At 40.1% G+C, this 27,811-nt stretch overlaps 1 protein-coding gene across 2 annotated transcripts; it reads right to left on the bottom strand.

Moving 5' to 3' along the window:
- Window positions 1-40: 40 nt before the first annotated feature.
- LOC127416381 (nucleoprotein TPR-like) lies at window positions 41-27,775 on the bottom strand. 2 transcript variants are annotated; one of them, XM_051655708.1, is made up of 50 exons: window positions 27,601-27,775; window positions 27,203-27,307; window positions 23,328-23,401; window positions 23,115-23,211; window positions 22,879-22,982; window positions 21,917-22,081; window positions 21,153-21,245; window positions 20,971-21,051; window positions 20,691-20,778; window positions 18,650-18,790; window positions 16,700-16,797; window positions 16,011-16,208; window positions 15,767-15,874; window positions 13,504-13,733; window positions 13,258-13,421; window positions 13,027-13,169; window positions 12,372-12,520; window positions 12,098-12,260; window positions 11,864-11,998; window positions 11,463-11,603; window positions 11,199-11,355; window positions 10,766-10,932; window positions 10,237-10,389; window positions 9,480-9,800; window positions 8,877-9,064; window positions 8,440-8,587; window positions 8,193-8,330; window positions 7,686-7,817; window positions 7,441-7,571; window positions 7,149-7,359; window positions 6,925-7,071; window positions 6,574-6,772; window positions 6,138-6,334; window positions 5,982-6,055; window positions 5,596-5,792; window positions 5,203-5,505; window positions 4,739-4,881; window positions 4,462-4,542; window positions 4,146-4,355; window positions 3,763-3,912; window positions 3,188-3,281; window positions 2,695-2,852; window positions 2,480-2,548; window positions 2,266-2,357; window positions 1,805-1,908; window positions 1,578-1,676; window positions 974-1,130; window positions 665-777; window positions 427-563; window positions 41-290 (listed from the first exon to the last, which is right to left on the bottom strand). In XM_051655708.1, exons 1-49 carry the CDS (start codon window positions 27,749-27,751, stop codon window positions 454-456), a joined length of 7,071 nt encoding a protein of 2,356 aa, XP_051511668.1. In that variant the 5' UTR covers window positions 27,752-27,775; the 3' UTR covers window positions 41-290; window positions 427-453. The 2 variants fall into 2 exon arrangements, with proteins under 2 accessions (XP_051511668.1, XP_051511667.1); XM_051655707.1 differs by having other exon boundaries at window positions 474-563.
- Window positions 27,776-27,811: the final 36 nt, after the last annotated feature.

The raw sequence follows: 27,811 nt of genomic DNA, 5'->3' as shown, positions 1-27,811 counted from the left end.
GAATGAGAAAACTTTATATTCAGAGACCAAGGACCAACTAAAAATTTCCTTCAAAACAAAATTATTTTTATTGTATGGTGTAAAATCATTAAAATAAATGGGTTGCTCAACATTAAGAAAACAATTATAACACACTGAATGAAGCCTTGAAGCAGAACAAAGATCAGACTGTTCGTTTGGAACTGTATTAATTCAGACTGTGTTGCTGCAGGGACTGGAATGATGACCACACTGTTGGAGATTGCTTCACCTGGCAAAACGTCCCTTCACACCCATGACGTTCGCTCCATCTACAAAGAGAGAGAAGACTCAATCCTGTAGCTCATGTTAAATCCACAAAATCCTATAGTGTTAATGGCACATTACATGCAGCTCAGTCTGTAACTGGATTATAAATTTATGAAAGAAATAAAGATGATCACTTGCCAGATTCATTTGCCAGAGTGGGAGAGCCTAAAACGTCATCGTCTTACCTCTCTTTACCAAGCTCCTGGTACCTCGACTACCAGCCCACTGTCTGCTGGACCCTGTTCTGGCTTTGGGAGGCTGAGTGCAGCTTGTGTCTGAGAAAACGAGAAAGAGAATACAAGTATACGAGGGTTTGTTAAACTGAGACAGAGCAAGAGGTATAAGTTTAGCTCTTTCTCACAGAACTGTGTTGTACCTGCAGAACTAGAGGAAGGCTCCTGACTAGTGGAGGGCAGATTGGCCTCATCTGAAGGCTGGGCTGGTTCCTCTGCCTCAGTCTGAGACACAGGCTCAAGTGAAGCTTCAGCACTGCAGAACCAAACACCAAAAACGGTCACCTTCAAATACACCACATACTACCATACATTCAATGTCCATTATGGACTTCATAATGTCTCATATGATCAAACAGCATAATAAAAACAGCAGCAACAAAAAGCTCCTTATGGCATAAAGGTGACATGAAATCGTATAATGTGAATGTACAGTGCAGGCTCACACTCACCTTTCTCCAACTGCCTCCATAAACATATCGTCATTCTCCTCCACTCCACTAGCGCCTGTTGGAGCACTGAGACCTGGCGTGGAGGTGCTCACCATGGGCACCGACTGAGAAGCATGTTCAGTTATGTCAGATGGCACAGTCTCTGAGAAAATCGTCACTGAATGGTTAAGACAAAAAAAAATTCAATGTAAAAATGGAACAGCAAGAATTAGACAAAAAAAAACAACAACAAGCTGAAATAGTTTGCCTGTATTATCACTCTTGGTGTTTTGGAGGAGCCTATAAATTCAGTCAACGAAAGTGCAACTAAATGTGTAAACATCTAAAAATGTCCATCTCTTTCCCTAGCTGTGTGGCAAAAAAGATTCTGTTCTAAACATTTCATGAGGTTATTGCATAATACTTAATTTTCCAGTTTATTTCTAAAATACTGAATTTTCAAGCTTTTTTCTGTGATGGCACAGGCTTTTTGCAATTTGGTGAAACAAGCTTTGCTTACACTAGAAATGTCCCCCAATTGCTAATCGCCAGATGATTTTGTTCCAAAACAATGTGACAGAATGGTGCAAATATCATAAGAAAACTCATGTAGTTTTGTATATACCAGGAGCAGCAATCTGTAGTGGGGTTGTGGGCACACTGCGGCCCCCTGACTCCTCCTCATGAGCTCCAAGGAAAACCGAACTGTCATACATGCCTAAACCTGCAGAACACACAAAAGAACACCATGCATAATAACCAAACATTACCTGTGACAGAAAGAGCATTATATGAATTGTTCTTTTTCTATATTATTTCTGAGAAAACATGTAAACAGGGAGAGGGTACTACCTTGTGAGGGCAGCTGGCCATGGTCTGAATGGGAAGAGCTGGTGTGTGGGAGATCATCTGAAAGCCCGAAACGGAACCGTGTTACACCTACAACCTGTGGAGAACTTCACAATACCACAATAACCCAGTCATGCAACAAGATCAAGCAAGACAAAAAACAGAACATAGCCAAGGCTAACTGCATCCAGGTAACTGACATGAATACTTTTGGAAAGTTGACATGTCCTGTGGTGTGACATGCTATACTTCATTTAACACAATTTTATAATTATTATGCATCCAGTTTTTAAGAGCTCATTAACTGAAAGACAACATGGATAATTAGACCATTTATAAATGTATATAATTTGTTTGTTTGTTACAAAGTTGCAAAAAATGGTGAAAAACCTCAAAGAAAATTGTGATCAGATACTTGACATATTGTAGTCTAAAATCTTTAGCCTACAATCATGGACACATACTGGATTGCTTCAGCAAATCCATCAGAGCGATGAGGAATGACTAGTGTAGGGGTGCTGGGCACCATCCTGTCATCGTCTTCAAAGATATGCTGCTGCAGGGAGACAAACAGAGGAAGGATTGGGATTGAAATACAAGTATGCAAGGGATTGACAGACAAGCATTTAAGCTCAGGTCCAAACACACCACACAACCAAGTAGCAAAACACAACTCACTGCACTACTGGCCATTCCAGGGGTAAGCTGAAGGCCTCGTCCCACTGACTGCCGTCGAACAGGGAGACGCTGCAGACACATGCAAGTTATGTGTTGAATGCTCACTCCAGTCAATGCATAACAACAGAACACCACTATATGGCCCTTCATTCCAAAACACACGGAAAAAGCTTTTCAGGTTTTGCCACACAGTATACAAAGATCTTTGAACACACCTGGACATGAGCAGGTGGCCCCAACTCCTGAGTAGGTGGGGCCAATATGTTTAGTCGAGGTGGCAGAGGGTGCTGTGGTCTCCTGGGTGATTGTGGAGGTCGGGGGGCGGAGCTGGTGACAGGTGGATCTGCAAAGGCCTCCAATGTACCAGTTTCAACTGAGACATCACATTCAGATGAAAGGAAAATTAAAAAAGGTGAATTATATTATCAAGATGTCACTGTCATTTCATTTTCAAAGCTTCTTAGCACAGCATACTCTCATTAAAAAAATAAAATAATTAACCATTCTTTTAGTTAATTCTAACTGGTTACTATTTGGAAAGGAGGCAGCGGAACGCTGGAATGAGAATGTAAATACTGTTTCTGCTACAAACGAACCAAAATTGAAAAACATTTTATTTCAAATCCTGCTTAACTGAAATGGAACAATCTGTAAGGAACACGTTATTAAATACCCTCACAGAAAGACTGTTAGGTTATGCAGACTTACAGCTGGTGCTCTGCGAGTCAGCCATACGCTGAGTGGAGTCTGTTGCTCCAAGACTTTCCTCCGTCTCAGTACCTGGATCTGTGTGATCAGGACCCTAGGAAAGAATTAAGGGAAAGGGGTAGATTTAAAAAAAATAAATAAATAAAATACAATAAAAAATAGGCAGAACATTCAGCCTCATTTCTAAACATTCAGATTTTCTGTTCATAGAAATTGTTTGTTTGTAATTTAACGCCACGCATGGGATCCCACAGTGACCAGGTCACATAGAGATTGTCTGTCCCATGAGATTGGAAGCCGAACATTAAAGGAAATTAATGACTTGGTGATGTGCTTCTTGGAAAATATCTTTCCAGACAAAAAGAGAAGGGCAATATCTTAGGTGGTCAAACTGAGCCAGTTGCGCCAACTTTTCATAAAAAAATAGCATAATGGCAAGTTGAGCTGTTTTACATTAAAACAGCATGAGACAGCTTCCAAAGGAAACACATGCTTACAAAGAGGCCTCTAATATTCAGTCCAAACGTGGGCGTTTATGCTGCATGCTTGGGTTTGAAAGGTTTGTGTATGTTTACCTCTGTCTCATCTCTCTCGTAGGCCTCATTGCCATCTCTGCTGCCACTCCCTTCATTGCTGTCTTCTCCCTCTTCCCCAATACCACCATCCTCCTCCTCATCATCATCGTCATCCTCCTCCTCTTCTTCCTCATCTTCCTCTTCATAATCCTGAGGTGGAAAACAAATGTTAAACAAATGGCATTCATGAAGGAAGCTGCTCTCCATCTATTTAATAATAATAAAAAAAAAGCTAAGAGCTGTAATTTAGCATTTTTATTTTTGTATATTATACTACCTGTCAAATGTTTGAACACCTACTTATGTGCAAAACTATGAAATGACACAAATGGAAGAACAGGAATTATGTAGTGAACAAAAGAAAAGCTGGCATGGCCATATACCTGCTCTTCTTCCTCCTCTTCCTCCTCTGATTCTTCTTCATGGTCTTCCTCACTGTCTGTGTCACTAACGATAACTATGACATGTTGATCGGGCCCATCTGGGCTTCGATGGGTCTCTGAGGGCTGGGGCAGAAGTCGGTCCCCAGGGACAGACTGAGATGGTCCAGGCTCCTCATCCATCTCCTCCAAAGTAGAGTAGCTCTCCAACTCCTACACACAGATACACAAAACCGGTTTCTTTTGGTTTCATACTTGCCTGGTCATCTGCTTTCTGAATTCCCCTCTAAGAGACACATCAAATTCAAACTGCCCTTACCTGACCAGCATCAGGGGCCTCCTGGCTCTCCCCTGGTACAACACTCTCAGCCTCGGTGCTGTCCTCAGCCAACATCTCTTCCTACAGCAGATAAAAATATATGGATGTATTGTTTTATAGGATTATACTGTGCTATGGCCTGATTTTGAAAACATATTCTTGTTTTTCTTTTTCATCTACTTACACTTATGATATGAAAAAAGTCTCACACTTCCTGAATGCTATCCTTTAAATTAAGTTCGGGGGAAAAAAAATGATGCAGGCACATGAGCCTCACCTCCAACCCCACTCTATGGATGCGGACCCTCTTGCAAATGGGACTGTCATTGGGCTCATCCTGGGACTGCGTGTCTGCAGACATGCTCTCTTGCTCCTCTTCACGGGGGCGTTTGGTCAAGGCGCTACTAGTAGAAGCTGCCACTACAGGAAAAGGACAAACACATGTTGACTTAAGGGATAGTTCACTCAAAAATTTAAATTGTCATCATTCAATCACCGTGATGTTATTCCTAAACCATACAACATTAATCCATGGAACACGAAAGGAGATGTTAGTCTCAGTCAACATCTTTCTTTCCATATATTGAAAGTGAATGATGAATGATGCTATCGTTCTGCCAAACATCTTTTATGTTCCATGGAAGAAAGTCATTTGGGTTTGGAACGACATGAGGGTCAGCAAATGACGACAACATTTTCATTTATGGATGAACTATCCCTTTAATTGATAATTGCCATTACCTGCACTAGCACTGCTTGTGCTAGGAGTGGTACTCCACAAGCTTGTGGATGTAGACATAGGCCTATCTAACTGTGAGGCTGTTATCATTACAGCAGCTGGTGGCTCCTGATTGGATGGTTCAGCAGGAGGTTGGGTTTGCTGCTGAGTGGGTTGGATGAATGCAGTGGCTTGGCTCTGCTGTTGAACATTCAGCAAGGGTTGCGCCAGCGTGCTCTGAACATTAGGGCTAGTTGACCGCACTGAACCGCTGGCACTGCCGTACACAGTCACATGCTCTAACGGGCCCTCGGATGACTGCATAGCTGTGAAGTTAAGGGTAAGAAATGGATTTGTATACAAATATTTATTACATTCCTCTGAACAAATGTAAATTCAGCCCTGTCAACTCTCACCTTCCTGGCTCTCCACCTGTGTGGTAGGCATGACTGTAGCAGTGGGTGTAGGGGTGGGCACGGGGGCAGGAGTGATCATTGGTTTAATGCTGGCTCTTGGGGTGGACTTGTTCCCAGGGATGGCTGGAGGTTTGCTGGGGGTTGCCGCAAGTGGTGTAGGCTTTATGTTAGCAGTTGGAGGTTCTGAAGTGCTTGCACTATGTGACAATGAGAGTTTTAAGGTAATAAAAAGAATCACAATTTTTTTCCACTTCACTCTGTACTATATTTCAATTATTTACATTATTCAGGATCAATGTTTAATTTCCATGACTTTTCCAGCCCTTGAACACATTTTTAAAAATAGTCACATTTGCAGGTAAATGTCTATTGCAAAATTAACAAACCTCCCTCTGTCTGCCACTGGTGTGGTCTTCAGAGAGATCTGACGCTGCTCAGTTGTTCTCTGCTGTTCCTGGGTCTGTAGACAGATGAAAACTAGATAAACACTAAAGTATTTGAAGTTGTTTAGCTGTACGTTTGCACTTGCAAGACCTGCTTACCTTGCTGGAGCCCTGCTCTGGAGGCTCGTCCCTCTGCTCTCCATGTCTCTCCTGCTGCTCACGGAGGTCTCGCAGCTCTCTCTCCTGTCTGTTCAGACGACCCTCGTACTGAGACTTAAGAGCGCTTACCCGTACCTCCAGTTCCTCTTTTTGTTGCTTCAGCTCTTCATTTTCTATCTGGAGCTGACCTTTTACACCTAGAAGCAGAGGTTAAAGTGTAAAATATCACAAAGGTAAATGCTAACATGGGCAAAGAACATGCAATGAACCTCAGTGTCAAAACAACCTGTAGAAAAAGACTTTTTGTCAAAACAAAAACAAGCTCATGAATACTGAAGTATAGTAACTATTCTAATATTTCTTTCAGTCTCAAAACACAAAGTATTAGAAAACAAATCACTCTCAAAACAAATCATCAGATTTTGGTAACTCTTACCAGTAAGCTGGCTGATTTTCTGCTTGGCCATTAGTATGGCCTTCTTAGTTCTCTCCTCCTTTTCTCCAAGCTGCTGTTTAAGTCGCTCCTCCTGAGAGGATTTCTCCTGAAGCTCCTGTCTGAGGCGCGTTAGCTCTCCCTGCAGACGGGAGGCTTGTTCCTGTGCACTGCGTGCCTCTGCTTCCCTCTCACCAACAGTCTGCACATCACACAACAGAAATCTCACACTGAGTTTCATTGAAGAGTACAAATATGATAATAAAAAATAAAAAAAAACACATCTTAACCAAAGTGAAACTGAGGTGATTATTTGATAAGCAGTGCAGATATTAATCCAGGAAATGCACTCACTCTATTGAGATTCTCCAGCTGGCCTTCAAGTTCCCTTGTCCTGCTCTCTGACTGGCTGAGCGACTCTCTGAGACCCTGAAGTTCTTGAGCTGATGCCTGTTGGGCCTCCTGATCCTGAGCTGGTGCTGAGGCTGCTGCAGCTACCATCTTTACCCCAAAAAAAAAAAAGAAATCAGACCCTTGTTGTGAATTCACATTATTAGTAATAACAAGCCATTACTCACCTTGTCGTATTCAACCTTGAGCTCCTCATACTGGGTTTTATAACGCCGGCCAATCTTCTTGACCTGTGTGATAGTCTTGATTTTCTCCTGGATGTCCAGATTTTTGGCCTCCATGTCCTTCTTCAAACTGTCTCTCTCAAACATTACCTTTCCTAGGTTCTCCCTGAGGTTCTGCAACTGAGACTGCAGCATGGTCAATGAGCCACTGTTCCTGAAGAGGGCAAGAAAACCTTTGTTTAGCCTTTGAAACTTCAACAAAAGTATCCAGTGAAGGCAGAAGAACTGCTCCAACCTGGTAGCCTCAGCTTTGAGTCGGCCCGTCTCCTCTGTGAGCTGCTGGATGCGTTTGAGGTGGCCCTCCCTCTCAGAGTGCAGGCGCTTGTACTCCTCTGGGTCAGTATCTTTCTGCTGGCTCACCAGTTGCTACACACACCAAAATGGAAAAACCAAGGTCAAGATCCAGTAATCATCAGAAATGATAACAAAAACTTTTCATATAAAGGCAACACCACTCAAAAACATACAAAAAGTTCTGACCTGAGTGCGAGCTTTCCAACGTTTTATGTCCTCTTCCAGAAGCTTCTTCTCTGCCTGTAACATGCCACTTTTCTCACTCAGCTCTGCATTGGACTCCTGCATAGGCAAGATTTCTGACTCCAGTTTACGCACCTGTAAATCAAAACCCCAAAAATGTAATTGCCTATATATAAAAATCCATGCAAATGCTCCTAACATGCTTGGACCAGATGCAACTGTCAAGACATTTAGTTAGTTGTTGATTTCTATTTGTATGTTGTGTTGGGTAGCTCCACCCACCTTGAAATATCACTGATCTACAATCCTGCTCCATACAGCTGTTTTTAAATATCAAATAAGCTCTGATTAAGTTTTTCACAGTGCATAACTTTTCAATTTTTGTGAGGAATTAAAAGTTGACACTACTAACTAATTGTGGTAAGTTTGGATGAGCTGTTAGTGTAGCTTTACAATAAACTGACACATCACAAGAAAACCCTTTATGTAAATTGATAAATTTAGTCTTGCCTTGGCCTGAGTCTCCAGGAGCTCCTGCTCCAGTTTTTCTTTCTCCTCTCTTAGCATCTTATTGGTATCCATAAGCACGTTCATTGTTTCAGTCTTCTTCATCAGCTCATCATGCTGAGCCAGAGTCTTTGCGGTCACCTTTAGACAAATAATAATGGTCACAAAGGGAAGGTTATAACAATTCTCAATGTTGTAAGAACTGCTATTAGTACAAATACGTTAATGTAACTGGGTTCTCCATGCTGACCTGCATCCTCTCCCGTTCTGCTCTCAGACTCTCCTGTAGGTCCTTCAACTGTCTCTCCAGATGCTCCACTCTCAGCCTGTGTCTAAGACTCTCCCCCTGAACCACCTCAAATCGAGACTCTGCGATCTCTTTCTCCCGCCGCACAAACCTGCAGACGAATGGACAGAAACTGGGAATGAGAGATTGCTCTAGAATGAGAAAGCCAGAGATTAATTAGAAAGTCTCAAGGGAAGCATGGGTAAAAAAATGTCAAGTGACTTCAAAATGCATCGTTTCTACCGATTTTGTGTGTTTTTGCCATCAGTTTAAATCACCTTTTCCTCTCATTTCTACTTTCTTGTCTTTCTTTTTTTCTCTCACATTTTCAAAGTAAAATTACTGAAATCATAACATTAAGGAGAGGGTGTAGAGCTGGAGCCTTGAGGAAAAACATTCACCTGAGGATCTCAAGGAGCTGCTCCTGAGACTTGCCCTCTTCAGTCAGCGAGATGTTGAGTGGACTTTCACTGGCTGCTCGCTGCAGCTGACTGGCCATCTGTCCACTCAGACTCTGAATCTGCTCGTGGAGGAGTGCATTCTGCCTCTGCAAGTCCTCACAGCGAGACTGTAACTTACACTGCTCTTCCTGATGTCAAGAAACAGAAAGAGAGAAACTATTCATAAATAAAATCCAATTATCAAAATTCATCATCTCAATAAAACACTGCCAATGGTATTAACGTTAAACAGGAGACCACCAGTGGAATACTGCAATCAACAAAACATATTCGATAAATCTTGTTTTCTTTCCTTAAAAAAGTAACAAAGCATTAAATCTAAACAAACTACAAAAAACTATAAGGAAAAATACATCTGAAGATTTCAGCACTTCAAAATCTACTGACAGCCCTAGTAAAAACAAAGCAAAAACAACCCATTTTGAACCGGTGAAATTACAGTTTAGCATTTGCACACAAGTAGTCAGTGTCAGCATAGTAGCATAGAGGCTTTCAGATGTCTTCGATCAGAAGATGTTTGTTTCAGCTTTATCATGTGTGTACCTTGAGTATCTTTTCTTGTTCCTCCCAGGAGATCCGAGCCTCCAGCAGCTGTGCACTGGTGCTCTGAACTTTTTCTTCTAGTTGCTGTCTAAGAAGAGTCACCTGCTGAGCCTGAGCTTTGGCTGCCTGAAGGGCCTCCACATCAGCCGCATGCAGCAACATCTCCCTCTCATACTTATCCTGCGCCTCAGCTGCCAGCCTGGCCTGTTCTTGACCGTCCAGAATGGCTTGCTGCTCTTGGGCTGTAGCAACAGTGGCTCTATCCAGGGCGCTCTGGTGCTCCGCCTGCAGGCTACTCAGAGATTTTTTTAGCTCGCTCAGCTGCGGGATAAAGGACCAAGACACAAGAGCTGTTAAGAGTCTAATTTTGCCTTTAAAGACACAATACTGTCTTCTTAGAACTGGTAAAAGGGACATATTATGGAAAACAGAAAGAGTTGTAAACAATGTTTTATGTTAACATTGCCTGTCAACATAAACGCCAAGTTTCAGTTCTCATAAATTGGCCCAGCCAGATAAATGAAAGTGTGAACTACAGAAGTACACAGAGGTTAGCCCATTATAACAGATGTACAGAAGCAAAAAAATAAAAAAATATTGTAAGGGACAGGAAGCAGTGGAAAAACTCAATCTTGAGTGCTTTGGTGCAAGAAACCTTTATTTAAGTGGACTTAAAATACTACAAAAAGTGTAGAATCTGGCCCCTTAAATCTGAAAGGTCAAAGATCTTTAGTGAGTATAGGTGGGAATTTATTACCTGCTGCTCCACAGCAGCAACAGCTCGGTTGTTCTCCTCCTGCAAGCTTTGCTTTTCCTTGTCCACTTCAAGGAGTTTCTGCTCAAGCTGTTTGTTTTGATCCTGAGCTGCCTTCAACTGGATTTCAACAGAAGCACGCACCTGCTCTGTCACCTGGGAGAGGAGAGAGATGGAGAGGGAGCATAAACTTTTGTAATTATTTAAGACAACTTAATAAAATTTGACCCATGTTTACTTTAACTGTCCCCAGTCTTATTTTGTACAACTGAGCACAGCACATTATTAAAAACATTCATTAAAATAATATTAACCAATAATATCATAAGCCTTACATTTTACCCCACTCCTGTCACAATGAAATCCTAATGGATAAAATGACCCACTCAACATAATTCCTCACTGAATATTCTTTTCCACTCTGAAACACTTTACATAATGGAAGTTAAATGACTTGAGTGCAGTTTCATGTCTAATTCAATACTTTAATTTTTATTATGGGAGAGCATCATATAAAGCATTTTCCCCTCACTTGTTTCTCTTTATCAAGAGATTCCTCCAGGCTAAGACTCATGGCCTTGTACTGTTCCATACTGGCAGTGGTGTTTTTCATGCACTCAGCCAATTCTTCCGCACTGCTCTGAGCTCGCTTCAGCTGGGTGCGCAGAACCTCCATGTCTCCCTCATTGCTATGCAGGCCTGGAGAGAGAAAACCTTCCTTTATAAAAATCATCATTCATCCAACACTGCTCTGTCACTCATATCTTAATGGGAATCCCAAGTCAAACTTGGTCAAATAACTTAAAGTAACTTAAATGAACTGCTTTACATCCATGGACCATCTGAGGAGTGTGGTAGTTAACTAGAAAGCACAGCGGATTTTCACAAAATTTGAACACCTGTAACTCACAAAAACCTATGCATTCCATAGCAAGTCTGGATTCCATGTGGGTTAAGCCTCTTACCTGTGTGTGTGGTGGGGGATGCCAGCCGACTCTCACTGCTGCTCATCTGCAGCCTCAGGTTGCTGAGCTCCTGTTGGGCAGCACTCAGTTGTTCTCTGGTCCTCTGGTGCTGGGCTGCCTGTGAATCCAGCTGCCTTTTAGCATCCATCAACTGCATCTATGTGCAAGAGGGATGCAAGACAGAGAGCAGAACCATGAGCAAAGACAAAAAAGAAAGAGGTGAAAGGAGAAATAAAAGAGGAGAAAGTAAGATGGGGTGCTCACGTCTTGATTGCGTGCAAGCAGGTGCTTCTGTTCCACCTCATTCTCGAGTCTCTTTTGAAGCTGAGCAATCTCTCTCTCCTGTTTCTCAATCTGAGCATTCAGCCGCTGCCTAGTCTCCGTCTCCGAGTGCTCTAGAATTGCCTGTGAAACCCAGTGAAATGAAGTGTGCCAGTTCTACAGCAATAGTACCAAAAGAATGTCCTTATCCATTTCTAAAAGTAGTGTGTATGACCCACCAAGTGTGTGGCAGTTTTGACAGCCATTAACAAAGTATTTCGAGTTGGTAAGTGGGCAGCTGGCTTTACTTGTCATGTCCACTGAACCAGAATTTCGATGATAAATATCAGATTCAGATCACCGGTACCAAAATTTTGGAGCTATTTTATAACTGTGCTTGTTACCTGCATTGATTTGAGGTTGGTCAGCAGCATGTTTTGGCCAAGCTGTTGGGCCTGGATGGACTCTTTCTCCTGGGTCAGTCTGGTCTCCATCATCTTCAACATGTCTCTTTCTTTCCGCAGGTTCTCTGCCTCAGACTGAACAGACATCCATGTGATTCATTTTAATTCAGACTGAACTAACAATAATTAGGAGGCCAAAACACCACTACACAACTGAAAGAAAGTCACACACACCACGGCAAAGGTGAGTTTCTCTGTTGCTTCTTTCATATTTTGGGTGAGAGTGTGTATGGTCTGTTCACTCTTCTGAATGGCTGCAGCCTGTTTCTGAGTCTTCTCATTCAGAGAGGCAATCTCCTTACGGTAGCCCTCCACATTATCCTGGAGCATCTCATACCTGACACACGCACACACACACACCATATATAAAAATCACAAAAAGAAAACAAGATTCTATATTTGAGACAAACTTAAGACCAAAGGGACAGTATGATGTCTCAGGACACACCGTTTGGAGGTGAACTCCAGCTGTGTGGATATCTTGGTGTTTTCAGAGTGCAGTTCGGTTACTTGATCTTGTAGCTTCTCACTTTGCTCTGTCAGAGCCTTCTCAGATTCATTTTTTTCCTTCTTATAGGCCACAAAGACTTCCTGAAGCTGCTCTCACACACACATAACAACTTAGATTAAACTTTAATCCTCCCAGAGGAGGGTTTTAATTAGCATAACCGAAAGATCACTAGAAACCACATCTCAATGAAATCTTGCAATTAGTCTCACTGCGCAACCCTGTTTAAGTTGTGACTACACCAAATTTCATTCTGCTCTCATTAACCCTGAGCACATACAGTATTTTACATGTTCTAGCACAAGTGCCCTACCAAGCAAAAGAAGATATTTTGCATATGCTTGCTCACATCCAAAAACTTATTATACGTTCTTATTACACAAATGCCCTAAAGACATGTAAAAATACAATCTTTCTTAAAAATGTTCTATTGAAGGACAAAAAGTATTTTTTTCAGTATTCTATGCAGAAAAATATAATAAAAGACTCTATAAAAGATATTTTGTATCAATGGATGTTATTAAATAAGTACTCAGCCATAATACTAGTGATGAAGAACATGTTATCAGTGGACGTCCAGCTCTCACTGGCATACCTGCTTTAGGGCAGCCTTGGCCTCTACTGACTCTGTGGATTCTATCGCTGTGGCAACCAGTCCTGTAGGAGTAACTGCAGTGGGTGTGACGGCTGGAGATCGGCGGGGCGTGGAAGTCAGCATAAGCTCCTCAGTAACAGCACCTGTTCCAGTAATTTTTGTTAACACAATGTGACACTTTCCCACCAAGATGTCTCATAAGACAGAGACAAGAATGATTCCTGGACTCACCCAGCTGTGGGAAGGCGACTCCAGTGGTCTGGGTCAAAAGCACGCGGAACATGTCCCTCTGTCGTGCAACAGCATCAACCTTCTGCAGGTCCTGAGCTCTCTTTTCCTTCAACTGCTCCAACTCACGCTGCAGCTCCTCTAGATACTGCTCCACCTCACTGCGTCTGAACACAAACATTCAACATTATGCTCTCTACATCTGACACCAAACAATCTCCAATCTGATAACAGGTTTTTCACAGTTACTTCATGATGTCTCCATCCAACTCATCCTTCTCCTTGGCCTCGCTGAGGTCTCTGAGAGCCACTAGGAGGCGCTGATTCTGCTGCTGCAGCTCTTCGATGCTGCGGAAGGTGACCAGGTGCTGAGAGATCACCTCAGAAGTGCTGCTCACATCCGCAGAACACACCTCATCTTCCTCACGCATAACGTGGTTCCCGCGTGCCTCCTCAAGCTCAATCAGGAGGACACGGACCTGAGACAACAATGTTAACGCAATGACTTTGACAAGCTGTTATTTTTGGCAAAATGTTGCCACAGATTTACTTTCACACCAAATGCAAATAATTAGTGTAAACAAGATTTTGAATAGAAACAATGCATTCCTATGGAGATATTCACATCTGGAACACACATTCAACCAATGACAAACTGAAGATTTTTTTTCTTCCATGAGTAGGTATTTTTGTTCCTCCAGCAAGTTATAAAATTAAAGGGATAGTTCACCCAAAATTGAAAATTCTCTCATCATTTACTCACCCTCATGCCATCCCGGATGTATATGACTTTTTCTTCAGCAGAACACAAAGATTTTTAGAAGAACATCTCAGCTCTTTAGGTCCATATCATGCATGGTGCTTGGTGATTAGACCTTTTTAGCTTTTAAACAAAGAATAATTCATAAGACTCCAGTGCTTAAATCCATATCTTCAGAAGCGATATAATAGGTGTGGGTGAGAAACAGATCAAAATTATAAATAAATCTCCACTTTCAATTTTACATCTGAAAGTCATATGTGGTGCCTGTTTAGTTTCACTTTCACATCTGAAAGTGAAAGTTAAATTGGAGATTTAGAGTAAAAAGGACTTAAATATTGTTCTGTTTCTCAACCACACCTATTATACTGCTTCTGAAGATACAGTGCATTCAGAAAGTATTTAGATCCCATCATTTTTTCACATTTTGCTATGTTGCAGTCTTATGCTAAAATGCTTTAAATTATTATTTTTTTTCTTCACACCAATCTACACTCCATACCCCATAATTACAAAGCAAAAACCAGTTTTTTGATTACTTTGCAAATGTATTAAAAATAAAAAACTGAAATATCACACTGACATAAGTACTCAGACCCTTTGCTATTACACTTGAAATTTAGCTCAGGTGCATCGCATTTCTCTGGAATTTATGAGATGTTGCTACACTTTGATTGGAGTCCACCTGTGGCAGATTCAATTTGCACTCCCGGGCCCCCGCTCTAGAACCACCCCTGGCTTAGGAGACAACTCTGTGAATGTGCTTGAGTGGCCCAGCCAGAGCCCAGACTTGAACCCAATCGAACCTGTCTTGAGAGACCTGAAAATGGCTGTCCACCGACAGTCCCCATCCAACCTGACAGAGCTTAAAGAGGATCTGCAGAGAATAATGGCAGAAAATCCCCAAATCCAGGTGTGCAAAGATTGTCGCATCATACCCAAAAAGACTTGAGGCTGCAAACACAGCCAAAGGTGCTTCAACTAAGTACTGAGTTAAGGGTCTAAATAATTATGTCAATGTGATATCAGTTTTTTCTTTTTAATAAATTTGCAAAGTTACCAAAAATCTAGTTTTCGCTTTGTCATTATGGGGTATGGAGTGTAGATTGATGTGAAAAAAATAAAAGCATTTAAGCATAAGGCTGCAACATAACAAAATGTGACAAAATAAAGGGGTCTGAATACTTTCTGAATGCACTGTAAGGATTTAAATACTGGAGTCATATGGATTACTTTTATGTTTCCTTTAAGTGATTTTTGGAGCTACAAAAGGTCTGATCACCATTCACTTGCATTGGATGGACCTACAGAGCTGAGATATTCGTCTAAAAATCTTTGTTTGTGTTCTGTTAAATAAAGTCATACACATATGGGATGGCATGAGGGTGAGTAAATGCTAAGAGAATTATCAATTTTGGGTTAACTATCTCTTTAAGGTAGATTGATTAGCTAATTCCACAAAAATCTACATTTTCGCCATTTGTGAGACGTACAATTGAAACAATCAATATTCTTTCCTCTTTATTCTGGACATTTACACATGTGCCCCCTTTCAAATATAGAAATATTAATATATTATATAAAGAAATATTTTAAGACAAAGTAGGACTGTCAAACAATTACTATAAATTGATTAATTTCTTCATTTTTGATAGATAATGCATTAAAAAAAGATATTTGATTCACTTTTTGTTTCATTTTTGGTGTGAAAAGGCCTTAAATTGTGCACAAGAGTTTCCTATCAAGCTTCACCTGTTGAGACATATCAGCCAGCTGCACCTCAAACCTCTGGTTGTCTCTCTCCAGCACAGAGGAATGTTTATTGGCTTCATCTGCTTCTTTTTGCAAGCGGTGGACCTCCTAAAAGATCCAAGTATAGTAATTTTTAGATTTGCCAATAACACAGCTTTGGAAGTGAAACATAAGCAACTTATCAGCATGTTTTGGCAGTGTGACATGCAGTAGCGCTTTTTTCTGATTATGTCAGGCCCCTCACCATGACTGCTTGCTCTAGTTTAGCAGAGAGATTGGAAACAGACTTCTGCATGCGCTCACTCTCCTCTCTCTGCCTCTTCAGAATAGGCCCTTTGGCTTCCATCTCCTGCACAATGTCATCCAAGTACTTGTGCAGCCGTTTGTTCTCAAGCTTCTCTTGTTGCAGCTGTTTTTGCGTCTCGACATATGCTGAATAGATCTACACAAAGAGATAGAGTTGTGTGTGTTTAAGCTTCTTGTATTGCATTTTACTTAGCATTGACACTGCACTTGACTTTAGCTTAAAAGTTGCACTTGACTTGATAATTTTCTACACGCAATACCTACTATCATATTACAAAAATCCCAACTAAAGATTTGTACTTTAAAAGGCCACTGGTTAACCAAATAATGGTTTACAAAATTTTCCTGTTTGCCATTGATCGGCCAAATAGACAGTCCAATATTACACTGACAGGCGACTGGGATGCTCAAATAAAGAGAGCAATGTTTTAACAGAGCCACAGTGTACACGTTTCAGGGGAATGTACCTACAAATGTTTTAGATGTAGTGTCTCTGCATATTACGCTGGTATGGGAGAAAGTATTTTGACATTGAAACAAAACACACACACCAACTTTAATAACATCCGTTTTTAAATTAAAATGAACTACATCCACTGGCAGTACACAATCAGAGTGGCTCAGTACCTCTGTGAGTTTCATGCCTGGTTTTATGACTTTGGCGACTACAGCTGCGGTGGGTGACATGGTGGTCACCTGGTCCTCTATGAGAATTGAAGCAGCTCCTGGAACAACCACACAAAGTCAACTCCACTGACATTGTCTAATAAGTCAAAAGCCACAGAACTAACAGTGTACAATCAGACAAAAACGAGAAATTCATAAACACCTCCTAAAACCTACATATAGTTGAATTCAGAAGTTTACATACACTTAGGTTGAAGTTATTCAAACTCATTTAACCACTCCTCAGATTTCATATTAGCAAACTATAGTTTCGGCATGTCGTTTAGGACATCTACTTTGTGCATGACATGAGTAATTTTTCCAACAATTGTTTACAGACAGACTGTTTCACTTTTAATTGACTATATCACAATTCCAGTGGGTAAGAAGTTTACATACACCAAGTTAACTGTGCCTTTAAGCAGCTTGGAAAATTCCAGAAAATGATGTCAATCCTTTACACAATTAGCCAATTAGCTTCTGATAGCCTAATTGGCAAATTGGAGTCAATTGGAGGTGTACCTGTGGAAGTATTTTATGGCCTACCTTCAAACTCAGTGCCTCTTTGCTTGACATCATGGGAAAATCAAAAGAAATCAGGCAAGAAAAAAAAATTGTGGACCTCCACAAGTCTGGTTCATCCTTGGGAGCAATTTCCAAATGCCTGAAGGTACCACGTTCATCTGTACAAACAATAGTATGCAAGTATAAACACCATGGGACCGTGCAGCCATCATACCGCACAGGAAGACGACGCATTCTTTCTCCTAGAGATGAACTTCGTTTGGTGCAAAAAGTACAAATCACTCCCCAGAACAACAGCAAAAGTCCTTGTGAAGATGCTGGAGGAAACAGGTAGACAAGTATCTATATCCACAGTAAAATGAGAATTTATATCGACATAACCTGAAAGGCTGCTCAGCAAGGAAGAAGCCACTACTCCAAAACTGCCATAACAAAGCCAGACTACAGTTTGCAAGTGCACATGGGGACAAAGATCTTACTTTTTGGAGAAATGTCCTCTGGTCTGATGAAACAAAAATGGAACTGTTTGGCCATAATGACCATCGTTATGTTTGGAGGAAAAAGGGTGAGGCTTGCAAGCCGAAGAACACCATCCCAGCTGTGAAGTATGGGGGTGCCAGCATCATGTTGTGGGGTTGCTTTGCTGCAGGAGGGACTGGTGCACTTCACAAAATAGATAGCATCATGAGGAGGGAAAATTATGTTGATGTATTGAAGCAACGTCTCAAGATATTAGCCTGGAAGTTAAAGCTCGCAAATGGGTCTTCCAAATGGACAATGACCCCAAGCATACCTCCAAAGTTGTGGCAAAATGGCTTAAGGACAACAAAGTCAAGGTATTGGAGTGGCCATCACAATGCCCTGACCTCAACCCATCTGAGAAAGCGGGTGTGGAGGCCTACAAACCTGACTTAGTTACACCAGTTCTGTCTGGAGGAATGGGCCAAAATTCCAGCAACTTATTGTGAGAAGCTTGTGGAAGGCTACCCAAAATGTTTAACCCAAGTTAAACAATTTAAAGGTAATGCTGCCAAATACAAACAAAGTGTATGTAAACTTCTGACCAACTGGGAATGTGATGAAAGAAAGAAAAGCTAAAATAAATCATCCTCTCTACTATTATTCTGATATTTTACATTCTTAAAATAAAGTAGTGATCCTAACTGACCTAAGACAGGGAATGTTTTCTATGATTAAATGTCAGAAATTGTGAAAAACTGAGTTTAAATGTATTTGGCTGAGGTGTATGTAAACTTCTGACTTAAACGGTACTGTATTTACAAAGACTATTTCCAGTCACACAGTGACCAAACCACATGCAAAAATTAAACAGCAGCGACAGTGATTTCTGTCAGAAAGTGCAGGTGAAAAATTGGTGATTCTAACCTCTGTGTTTGGTGTCAGACAGCAGCTCATTAGCGTTATCAAGCTCTTTCTCCTGGCTGCTGATTTTCTCTTTCAGTTCAGCGATTTCCTTATCCTTACAACTCTCCAGCTCTGCCATCTTCACTTCTAGAGCTTTATGTGCTGCCCACAGTAGACAGGACATTGTCATGGACACATAAAAACAGACACACACAACCATCAAACATTGGTCATAGAAATAATTTACATTCCCTGCATCTACTGTAGGGATTCTGTATGATTTAATTACTGATCAGCAGTGTTGTTTGTAACGTGTTACAAAGTAATCTTATTACAGTTTGCTCTAACGCAGTAATGTGTTACTTTTAAATTTAAGTAATCTGATTACAATTACAGACATTTATTGCTAAGACAATAATATTAAGTAGAAAGCATTTTAAAATGTATTACGTTCCTATGTTAGTACTTTTGTGTGTGTTGCTGTGTCAGCTAATGAGCATGCACTAACAAACCACCATGGCATAGACGACACGTATCGAGTCGATGGCAGATGAGTGAGCAGTGTTACTATGGACACAGCAGAGTGTAGTTATTTATTTAAATTTAAAATGAAAGCGAAGCTTTTCAAGTTTTCATGCGCTCACAATCATTCTCAGCGTGCTCCCAGCCCTGGCTGGAGGAGAGAGGCACGCAAGGCTGGGCCAGCGACAAATCCTCCTCAAATCTCCACGCTCTACCCCATCCTTGCATGCCTTCCTCGTGTGTCCCTCTGCAGCTGCCACAGGAGGAGAGAGGATCGCTTCAGTGTTTGTTCCTGTCTGATAATACACAGCTTAGTCTTTTTATATTATCCAACACATCCTACCTCTTCTGCCATTACATTCCCTTGCACGGTACATAACCGATTTGTATTTAAATTTGCACTACGTATGTGTGTATGTATATGTATTCATATATGTGTATATGTATTCATATATGTGTGTGTGTATAAATATATATATATATAGTCTATTGTATATTCTATATATACACTTTTTTCTTTTTTTATTCAATTTTAATTATTTTTTTTAAAATCTTGTTGCTGTTTTTGTATTGTTGTGTACTGGAAGCTCCTGTCACCAAGACAAATTCCTTGTATGTGTAAGCATACTTGGCAATAAAGCTCATTCTGATTCTGATTCTGAAAGAGGGATATATCGCTCACAAGGTGGAAGCATTGCGAAACAGTGTCTTGAAAAAGATGTCGCTAAACAAACAGCTCTTTTACGTTCTTTATGTACTGTACACAAAACAAACACAATGCAATAGCATTACAGATGCGCAAATGATAAAGGAAACTCAATTCGTCGAGCACAAACAGGGAAGTAGAAATACTCCACTTGCTGTAAATTTGTATAAACAGACATGCTGCACATGTACACACACAAACAGACATACTGTACATGCACACATACACATGCATAATGCAACACACAAGCAAACCTGTATATGCACACCGAAAAGAAACAAGCATTCAAATACACAATGGTTTTACTATCAAAGCTGCTTGCAAATGTGATTTCAAAAAGTTCATTAGTATTCTGTTTCTGTCTTTCACACAAACACAGGTAAACAAGCATACTGTACACATACATGCCACACACAGCTAGGTTGTAAATAGCGGACAATCACTCACAAACCTGAAGAAACTACAGCATTTTTGAGATAAGAAAGTTAAGTTGCATTTTTAGAAATGCATTGGATCTCTTTAGCCAAGTTGTTGTCTTTGTCATTTTGCTGTAATTTTGTTATTGTTTTCAGTCAATATTGAAGTACTAAGAGAGCTATTAGTTTCACATTTGTTTTTTCCGCAGGTTTGATTGGTTTTAAAAAGTAACTTCAAAGTAAGTTAATTAGTAATTTGATTACTTTCCCCATGAAATAATCAGTAAAGTAATCAGATTTCAATTTTAGAGAAGTAATCAGTAGTGGATTACTTTTTTGAAAGTAACTTACCCAACACTGCTGATCAGACACATGCATGTAGACACACATGAAGACCATTAGTGTACAAATTTCTTACCTTCTCCTGCCTCTTTAAGCAACTTGTGAAGTTCCTCCACAGCTCTACTGAGCTCCTCACTCTTGGCCTCAGCATCAGCTGCTGCTCCCTGTCATTTAACAGCACAGAAGTCAATGAGATATAGTCTTCCATCTCAGCAATACCATTTTTAAGAAATAAGTCTTTTACAACTACATTATAAAATGCTCTATCCTGATTTTAAAAAAAAATAATTTGTTGCATTCCCTCACTCATGTATCTTCATTCTTCTAAGACAAGAGTTTAGACGAATAAAACTAACCTTATACAAATTTGAGATCTTGATGTTTGCATTGAGTTCATTGCTGAACTTCTCCTCCAAACTGGCTTGCTGTTCCTTTACCTAAAAATAAAACATGTCCAACAGATTGTTACAGATATCAACAGCAGACACATGGTGTTTCAGAATTCTACATAAAGCACATACTGCTAGCTGTTTCTCACCTCTCTCAGCTTGGTGATCATCTCCTCTGCTTGCCTCTGAAGGCTCTCATTGGACGCCTTCAGACTGGTCACCTGATCTTGGAGTCGAGCGATCTAAACATGCATGCAGAGGCTAACAACTTAAATTTCATAGCAGCTAAGACAACATTACTGATAATATAAATGAATAGTTCACCCAAAAAGGAAAATTCTCTCATCAATTACTCACCCTCATGCCATCCCAGAAGTGTCTGACTTTCTTTCCTCTGCAGAACACAGAGATTATAGAAGAATATCTCTGTTTTGTAGGACCATACAATGCAAGTGAATGATGGCCAAAACTTTGAAGCTCCATAAAGCACAAAGGCAGCATAAAAGTAATCCAGCCATGTCTTTTGAAGCGATCCAATCGATTTTGAATGAGAATAGACCAAAAAATAACTATCACTATAAAATCTTGACATTAGCACTCTCCTTGGCAATTTTAAGCTCTACTACACTTCCTAGTGCCATCTAGTGCTCCGTGTATGCGTCAAGCACTAGGAATTTACAGATCAAGACCACTGGAGACATATGGATTACTCTTGTGGCCTTTGTGTTTTTTGGATCTTCAAAGTTTCAGTCACCATTCACTTGCATTATATGGACCTACAGAGCTGAGATAATCTTCTAAAAGTCTCTGTGTTCTGCAGAGGAAAGTCAGAACACATCTGGGAAGGCATGAGGGTGAGAAAATGATAAAATGAGAACTATTTCCTTTAACACATGGAAGGCTCATGTAGTACCTCATCCTCCTTGTTATTCAGAGTGCACTGCAGCTCTAGGATCTCATTGCCTCTCTGCCGGGAGAGAGACAGTAGCTCGTCACTCTTGGCCTTAAGCTCAGTGTTCAGCCAGGTCACTTGACTTTGGAGTAGATCTTTCTCCTGCTCCATTCGCTTCTCTTTATACTAAACAAACACCGTATCAGCACATCAGTATTAAAGCCGCCTTTTCACTGCATCTAAAACACGACAGACGATAGACCAGAAGTCATTCATATCCAATGGAGAGTTACACAGGGGCTGCGTGGGGTTCCAACCGTCTCCAGATGCGACACTTTTGGATCCGATTTGAGCTTTGGCTGCGTTGAAGTATTTCAACTTGTGCGACGAAGTGAAAAATATACTTTATTCTAAACGTCTGCTACTTCTGTATTTTGGACAATTACGGATGTAGAAGTCTGAAATTATTATTTACATTGTTAATAAATGACTAAATACTTTTGTAATTACAGTAAAAGTGTGATTAAATGTGTAAATGTGTCACTTATTTCTGCACACGCAAAACCTACATATTTTTTTTTTTATCTATGGATTCCTGCTTCCTATTTGTTGGATAATAGTTGTTGTTCCTGTTAATTACCATAATAATAACAACTATAAAACAGTTTTAATTTTAAATAATAAAATACTACATCCATCTGCTTAACACACTAATGTCATTCAGAGGTAAACCTTTGGTAGTTTCTCCCTAAATGAATCAAATCCATTGAGAGCAAAGTGACAGTTCAATAACAACTGCCACTAGGGGGAGAAATACGACAGTCGTATGTGAATGTCAGACTTCAGAAACAGTAAAAAGGCTGCTTAAGAGTCTGGTATAAAAATGTCCGCTTGCATTAAAAATAAGCAAAGTTCAAATTCTCACAAGTAGAGTTGAAATGAGACCAGTTAGAAAGATAAATAAATATACACTGATCCCTTACCTTGACCGAGACCTCAGAGGCTTCCAATTTATCCAATCTGAGCTGAAGCTGCATCTTCTCTGCATTGACCTCCACCAATCTATCATTAAGACGCTTCAAGTCCTCTGAAAAATTCAGTAAATTCTATGTGAGCAAACACTGCCAAAAAAAACATGCATTTTCTTTATAACTTGTGTTACGCAGATAAATTAATCTAGAGTTTAATGCTAATGAAAGAACTTATATAAACCAAATACCACTCTGATGTCCCATCTCCTGGGATCTTCTTTCCAAAGTCTGCACAAGCTCTCTCTTCTCCACCTCAAGCGCATCTTTGGCTTTGTAAAGTTCATTCTGCATAAATAGTGTACATTATAACTTTTATTTAATATAACACGATTCAATACTGGTGCATGCAGAATTTCTCCTCAATCAAAACTTTAATGGACAAAGAAAATACCCTTTGATACCTGTTGAGATTCCAGTTTAGTGTATGAGGATTCTTGCTCCTTATTTGTTTCCCATAGACATTTAAGCTCATCCTCTGTGAAAAGTGGAGTACAAATAAAAAAACTGATTGCAGTCAACTCCAGTATTCTTTATTATAGTTTATAATAAAGTTACATACTTTAGTTAATTTATATACATATATATATATATATATATATATATATATACACACACACACACACACACAGTTGAAGTCAGAAGTTTACATACACTTAGGTTGAAGTCATTAAAACTCATTTTTTAACCACTCCACAGATTTAATATTAGCAAACTATAGTTTTGGCAAGTCATTTGTCTACTTTGTGCATGACACCCAAGTAATTTTTCCAACAATTGTTTACAGACAGATTGTTTCACTTTTAATTGACTACATCACAATTTCAGTGGGTTACATACTCTAAGTTAACTGTGCCTTTAAGCAGCTGGGAAAATTCCAGAAAATTATGTCAAACCTTTAGACAATTAGCTTCTGATAGGAGGTGTACTGAATTGGAGATGTACCTGTGGATTTATTTTAAGGCCTACCTTCAAACTCAGTGCCTCTTTGCTTGACATCATGGGAAAATCAAAAGAAATCAGCAAAGCATCATCCCAGATTACATTCCAGTAAGTTACTTAGGTCGATTGACAAAGGAGGGCAAGGCCTACCCAAGATTTTGTTTTATAATTATGCTTTCGGGCTCAGACATTTGGCTCATTGTTCGCTTCCATCTGAGAGAGACCCTCCCTGGTTTTGTATTGAACAGTAAATTCTTGCCCCATTTTACCATTGCAAAGCGTTCCTATCAAATTAACCGGAGAAGTTACACCCTGTTATCTTGCATTTGCACTCGGTATGGACAAAAGTGTCCAGATTATTTCTGACATTTTTTTAAAATGTTGCTTCGAGCATATGGCTGAACCCCAAATTATGTATTAATAAGTCCCCTTTCTGCTGGACAGAGTGGATTGTGATGCAGGTTAATATGCTTGGTGACCTATATGAGAGTGGAGTGCTGAGGTCCTTTAAAAATATGGTTCAACATTTTGGGATTCCCAGTTCTCAATTCTTTAGGTATTTACAGCTGCGCCACCTGCTCTGTACTATTTTTGAGAGTGGCACACACCCCTCTGAAGCGGCAGATACTTTGGGAGTGGTGATTACTGCATTTGGAAAAGGTCATGAGGCATCAGTGTATTACTCCCTGCTAATTCAGAGTTGGGGGACAGAGCTACAACTTCTCTCAAGAGATTATGGAAGAAAGATTTAAACTTGGTATTGGAGGGAGTGTGGGCTAATATTCTAAAAAAAAAACAAGTCTACATCTAGAGATGCAAGGCAATTATGCAATTCAATTACTGCCTTATGCAATTCAAGATTTTACATCGATTCTATTGGACACCCTCTAGATTGTATAGGCTTGGTTTAAAGACACGCCCACTTGCTGGCGATGCCAATCAGAAGATGGGGACACAACCCATGTTTTTTGGTGGTGTGTTAAGATCCAATAATTTTGGTTGAGAGCTCAGAGTACTGTGTGTGAGACGTATTGGGCACTCAAATTTCATTTTGCCCCAGACTCTGTATTTTAGGCGATGGGGCGGTCATTAATATAGAGTATAAATACATAAAAAAATTGGGTCCTAGCCAGTGTTATGATCGGCAGACAGATCATTCTTAGGGGATGGAAGTCGACTGGAGCACCCTCGTTTCAAGAGTGGCACACGGAGATGGGCAGGGTAGCGGCATTTGAAGGAATGTCATACAGAAGGCAAGGTAACATGGATTTATTTAATAAAAAAATGGGGCAACTATTTAGCCTTTTTAGAAGGTTCTCGGGGATGGGCAGTGGAGGGAGATTTGTAGTTTTAAATGTATGATTTTATTTTTTAATGTATTCTTTTTTTTCCCTCCCCAATTTGGAATGCCCAATACTCAATGCGCTCTCTAAGTCCTCGTGATGGCGTAGTGACACATGGCTTGTTGAGCGTGTTACCGCAGTGACATAGCATGTGTGGAGGCTTCACGCTATTCTCTGCGGCATCCACGCACAACTCACCACGCACCTTACTGAGTGAGAACCACATTATGGTGACCATGAGGAGGTTACCCCATGTGACTCTACCCTAGCAACCGGGCCAATTTGGTTGCTTATGAGACCTGGCTGGAGTCACTCAGCATGCCCTGGATTCGAACTCGTGACTCCAGGGGTGGTAGTCAGCATCTTTACTCGCTGAGCTACCCAGGCCCCCTTTTTAATATATTCTTAAGTGTTTCAGTTTTGTTGTTTTTTTCATATTTGTATGCATGTATACTTTCATGTTTGTAGTGTGTGTGTGGAGGGGGGTACATATAATTTGATTTGGTGTGTGCATATTCTGTTTCTTCAATCCTGTTTTTTTTTTTAACCAATAAAATGTTAATATCAAAAAAGAAAACATCCAAGATCACAGAAAAAAAATTGTGGACCTCCACAAGTCTGGTTCATCTTTAGGAGCAATTTCCAAATGCCTGAAGGTACCATGTTCATCTGTACAAACAATAGTATGCAAGTATAAACACCATGGGACCACGCAGCCATCATAACGCTCAGGAATGAGACACATTCATCTCTAGGAGACAGAACGTAGTTTGGTGCAAAACGAGCAAATCAATCCCAGAACAACAGCAAAGGACCTTGTGAAGATGCTGGAGGAAACAGGTAGACAAGTATCTATATCCACAGTAAAACGAGTCCTAAATTGACATAACCTGAAAGGCTGCTCAGTAAGGAAGAAGCCACTGCTCCAAAACCGCCATAAAAAAGCCAGACTACAGTTTGCAAGTGCACATGGGCACAAAGATCTTACTTTTCGGAGAAATGTCCTCTGGTCTGATGAAACAAATATTGAATTGCTTGGCCATAATGACCATCATTATATTTGGAGGAAAAAGTGTGAGGCTTGCAAGCTGAAGAACACCATCCCAACCGTGTAGCATGAGGGTGGCAGCATCATGTTGTGGGGGTGTTTTGCTGCAGGAGGGACTGGTGCACTTCACAAAATAGATGGCATCATGAGGAAGGAAAATTGTGTGGATATATTGAAGCAACATCTCAAGACATCAGCCAGGATGTCCATTTGGGACTTCCAAATGGACAATGTCCCCAAACATACCTCAAAAGTTGTAGCAAAATGGCTTAAGGACAACAAAGGTTTTATCCAAGTTAAAGAATTTAAAGGCAATGCTACCAAATACTAAAAAAGTGTATGTAAACTTCTGCCCACTGGGAATGTGATGAAAGAAATAAAAGCTGAAATAAATAATTCTCTCTACTATTATTCTGACATTTCTCATTCTTAAAATAAAGTAGTGCTCCTAAATGACCTACGACAGGGAAAGTTTTCTATGATTACATGTCAGGAATTGTGAAAAACTGAGTTTAAATGTATTTGGCTAAGGTGTATGTAAACGTCTGACTTCAACTGTGTGTGTGTGTGTGTATATATATATATATATATAAAAATATATATACACACACACACGTACACTGAACAAAAACATAAACGCACCATGTAAAGTGTTGGTCCCATGTTTCATGAGCTGAAATAAAAGATCCCAGAAATGTTCCATACACATTGATTAGATTAGGGCCTAATGAATTTATTTCAATTGACTGATTTCCTTAAATGAACTGTAACTCAGTAAAATCTTTGAAATTGTTGCATGTTGCGTTTATATTTTTGTTCAGTGTATATATATATATATATCATACATACATATACACACACACACACACACACACACACACACACACACACACACACACACACACACACCAGTTGAACAAGAACTTTCTGATTCCCATGTTCTTACCTAGTTTACAGCACTTTTCTTTTAGAATATGGTGTTCTTGAGTCTGGGACACAAACTGAGCTTGGCTCTCTGCGAACTTCTTCTCGATGTCAAAATAATGTTGTTCTATATGAAACAAAAAAGATAGTGTTATCAGAGCTTATAAACCTCCATACAAGATCATGCTTATAAATGGAAGCCGAAAACATTTAATCTAAGATGTAAACGCCACCATGCAAGCGAGTTAACAAATACAGCAAGTGTACGATTACATAGTGTTTGCAAACAAGTTAAATAAATAAATAAATAAATAAATTACAATTAATTAGTAATGAGTCTTTGTTTTTATTTCCAGTGCGACTTGAACTCAGGCCTCATTCGCGAGCTACTTCATTACAATAAAAACACCATAACCTTACCACTGTCCACTCGATATTGCTCCTGGTGTGCCTTCAGACAATCAATTTCACATTGCTGTTCTGAAATGTACTTCTCCAATTTAGTTACGGCAGTTTTTTGTAATTTAGATATCTCCGACCGCTCCAATATTTGCTGCAACACAGCCGCCATTTTTTTCGTTCCAATGGCTCCTCCTCTTCCGCTTCAATGGTCGAAGAGTAACCGGGAGGA

Source organism: Myxocyprinus asiaticus, chromosome 25 (assembly GCF_019703515.2).
Source record: "Myxocyprinus asiaticus isolate MX2 ecotype Aquarium Trade chromosome 25, UBuf_Myxa_2, whole genome shotgun sequence".
NCBI lineage: Eukaryota > Metazoa > Chordata > Actinopteri > Cypriniformes > Catostomidae > Myxocyprinus > Myxocyprinus asiaticus.
Note: the sequence above shows the minus strand (reverse complement) of the source record. Positions and strands in the feature narration are given on the sequence as shown.

What these genes read in the sequence shown, in the direction of transcription:
- LOC127416381 (XM_051655707.1), bottom strand. Translation starts at nt 27,751, where the DNA reads ATGGCGGCTGTGTTGCAGCAAATATTGGAGCGGTCGGAGATATCTAAA. An exon ending in TGAATAACAAGGAGGATGAG is followed by an intron (nt 21,246 to 21,916) that starts GTACTACATGAG and finishes ATGCATGTTTAG; the next exon opens with ATCGCTCGACTCCAAGATCA. An exon ending in ACAGGTGGAGAGCCAGGAAG is followed by an intron (nt 5,506 to 5,595) that starts GTGAGAGTTGAC and finishes TTAACTTCACAG; the next exon opens with CTATGCAGTCATCCGAGGGC.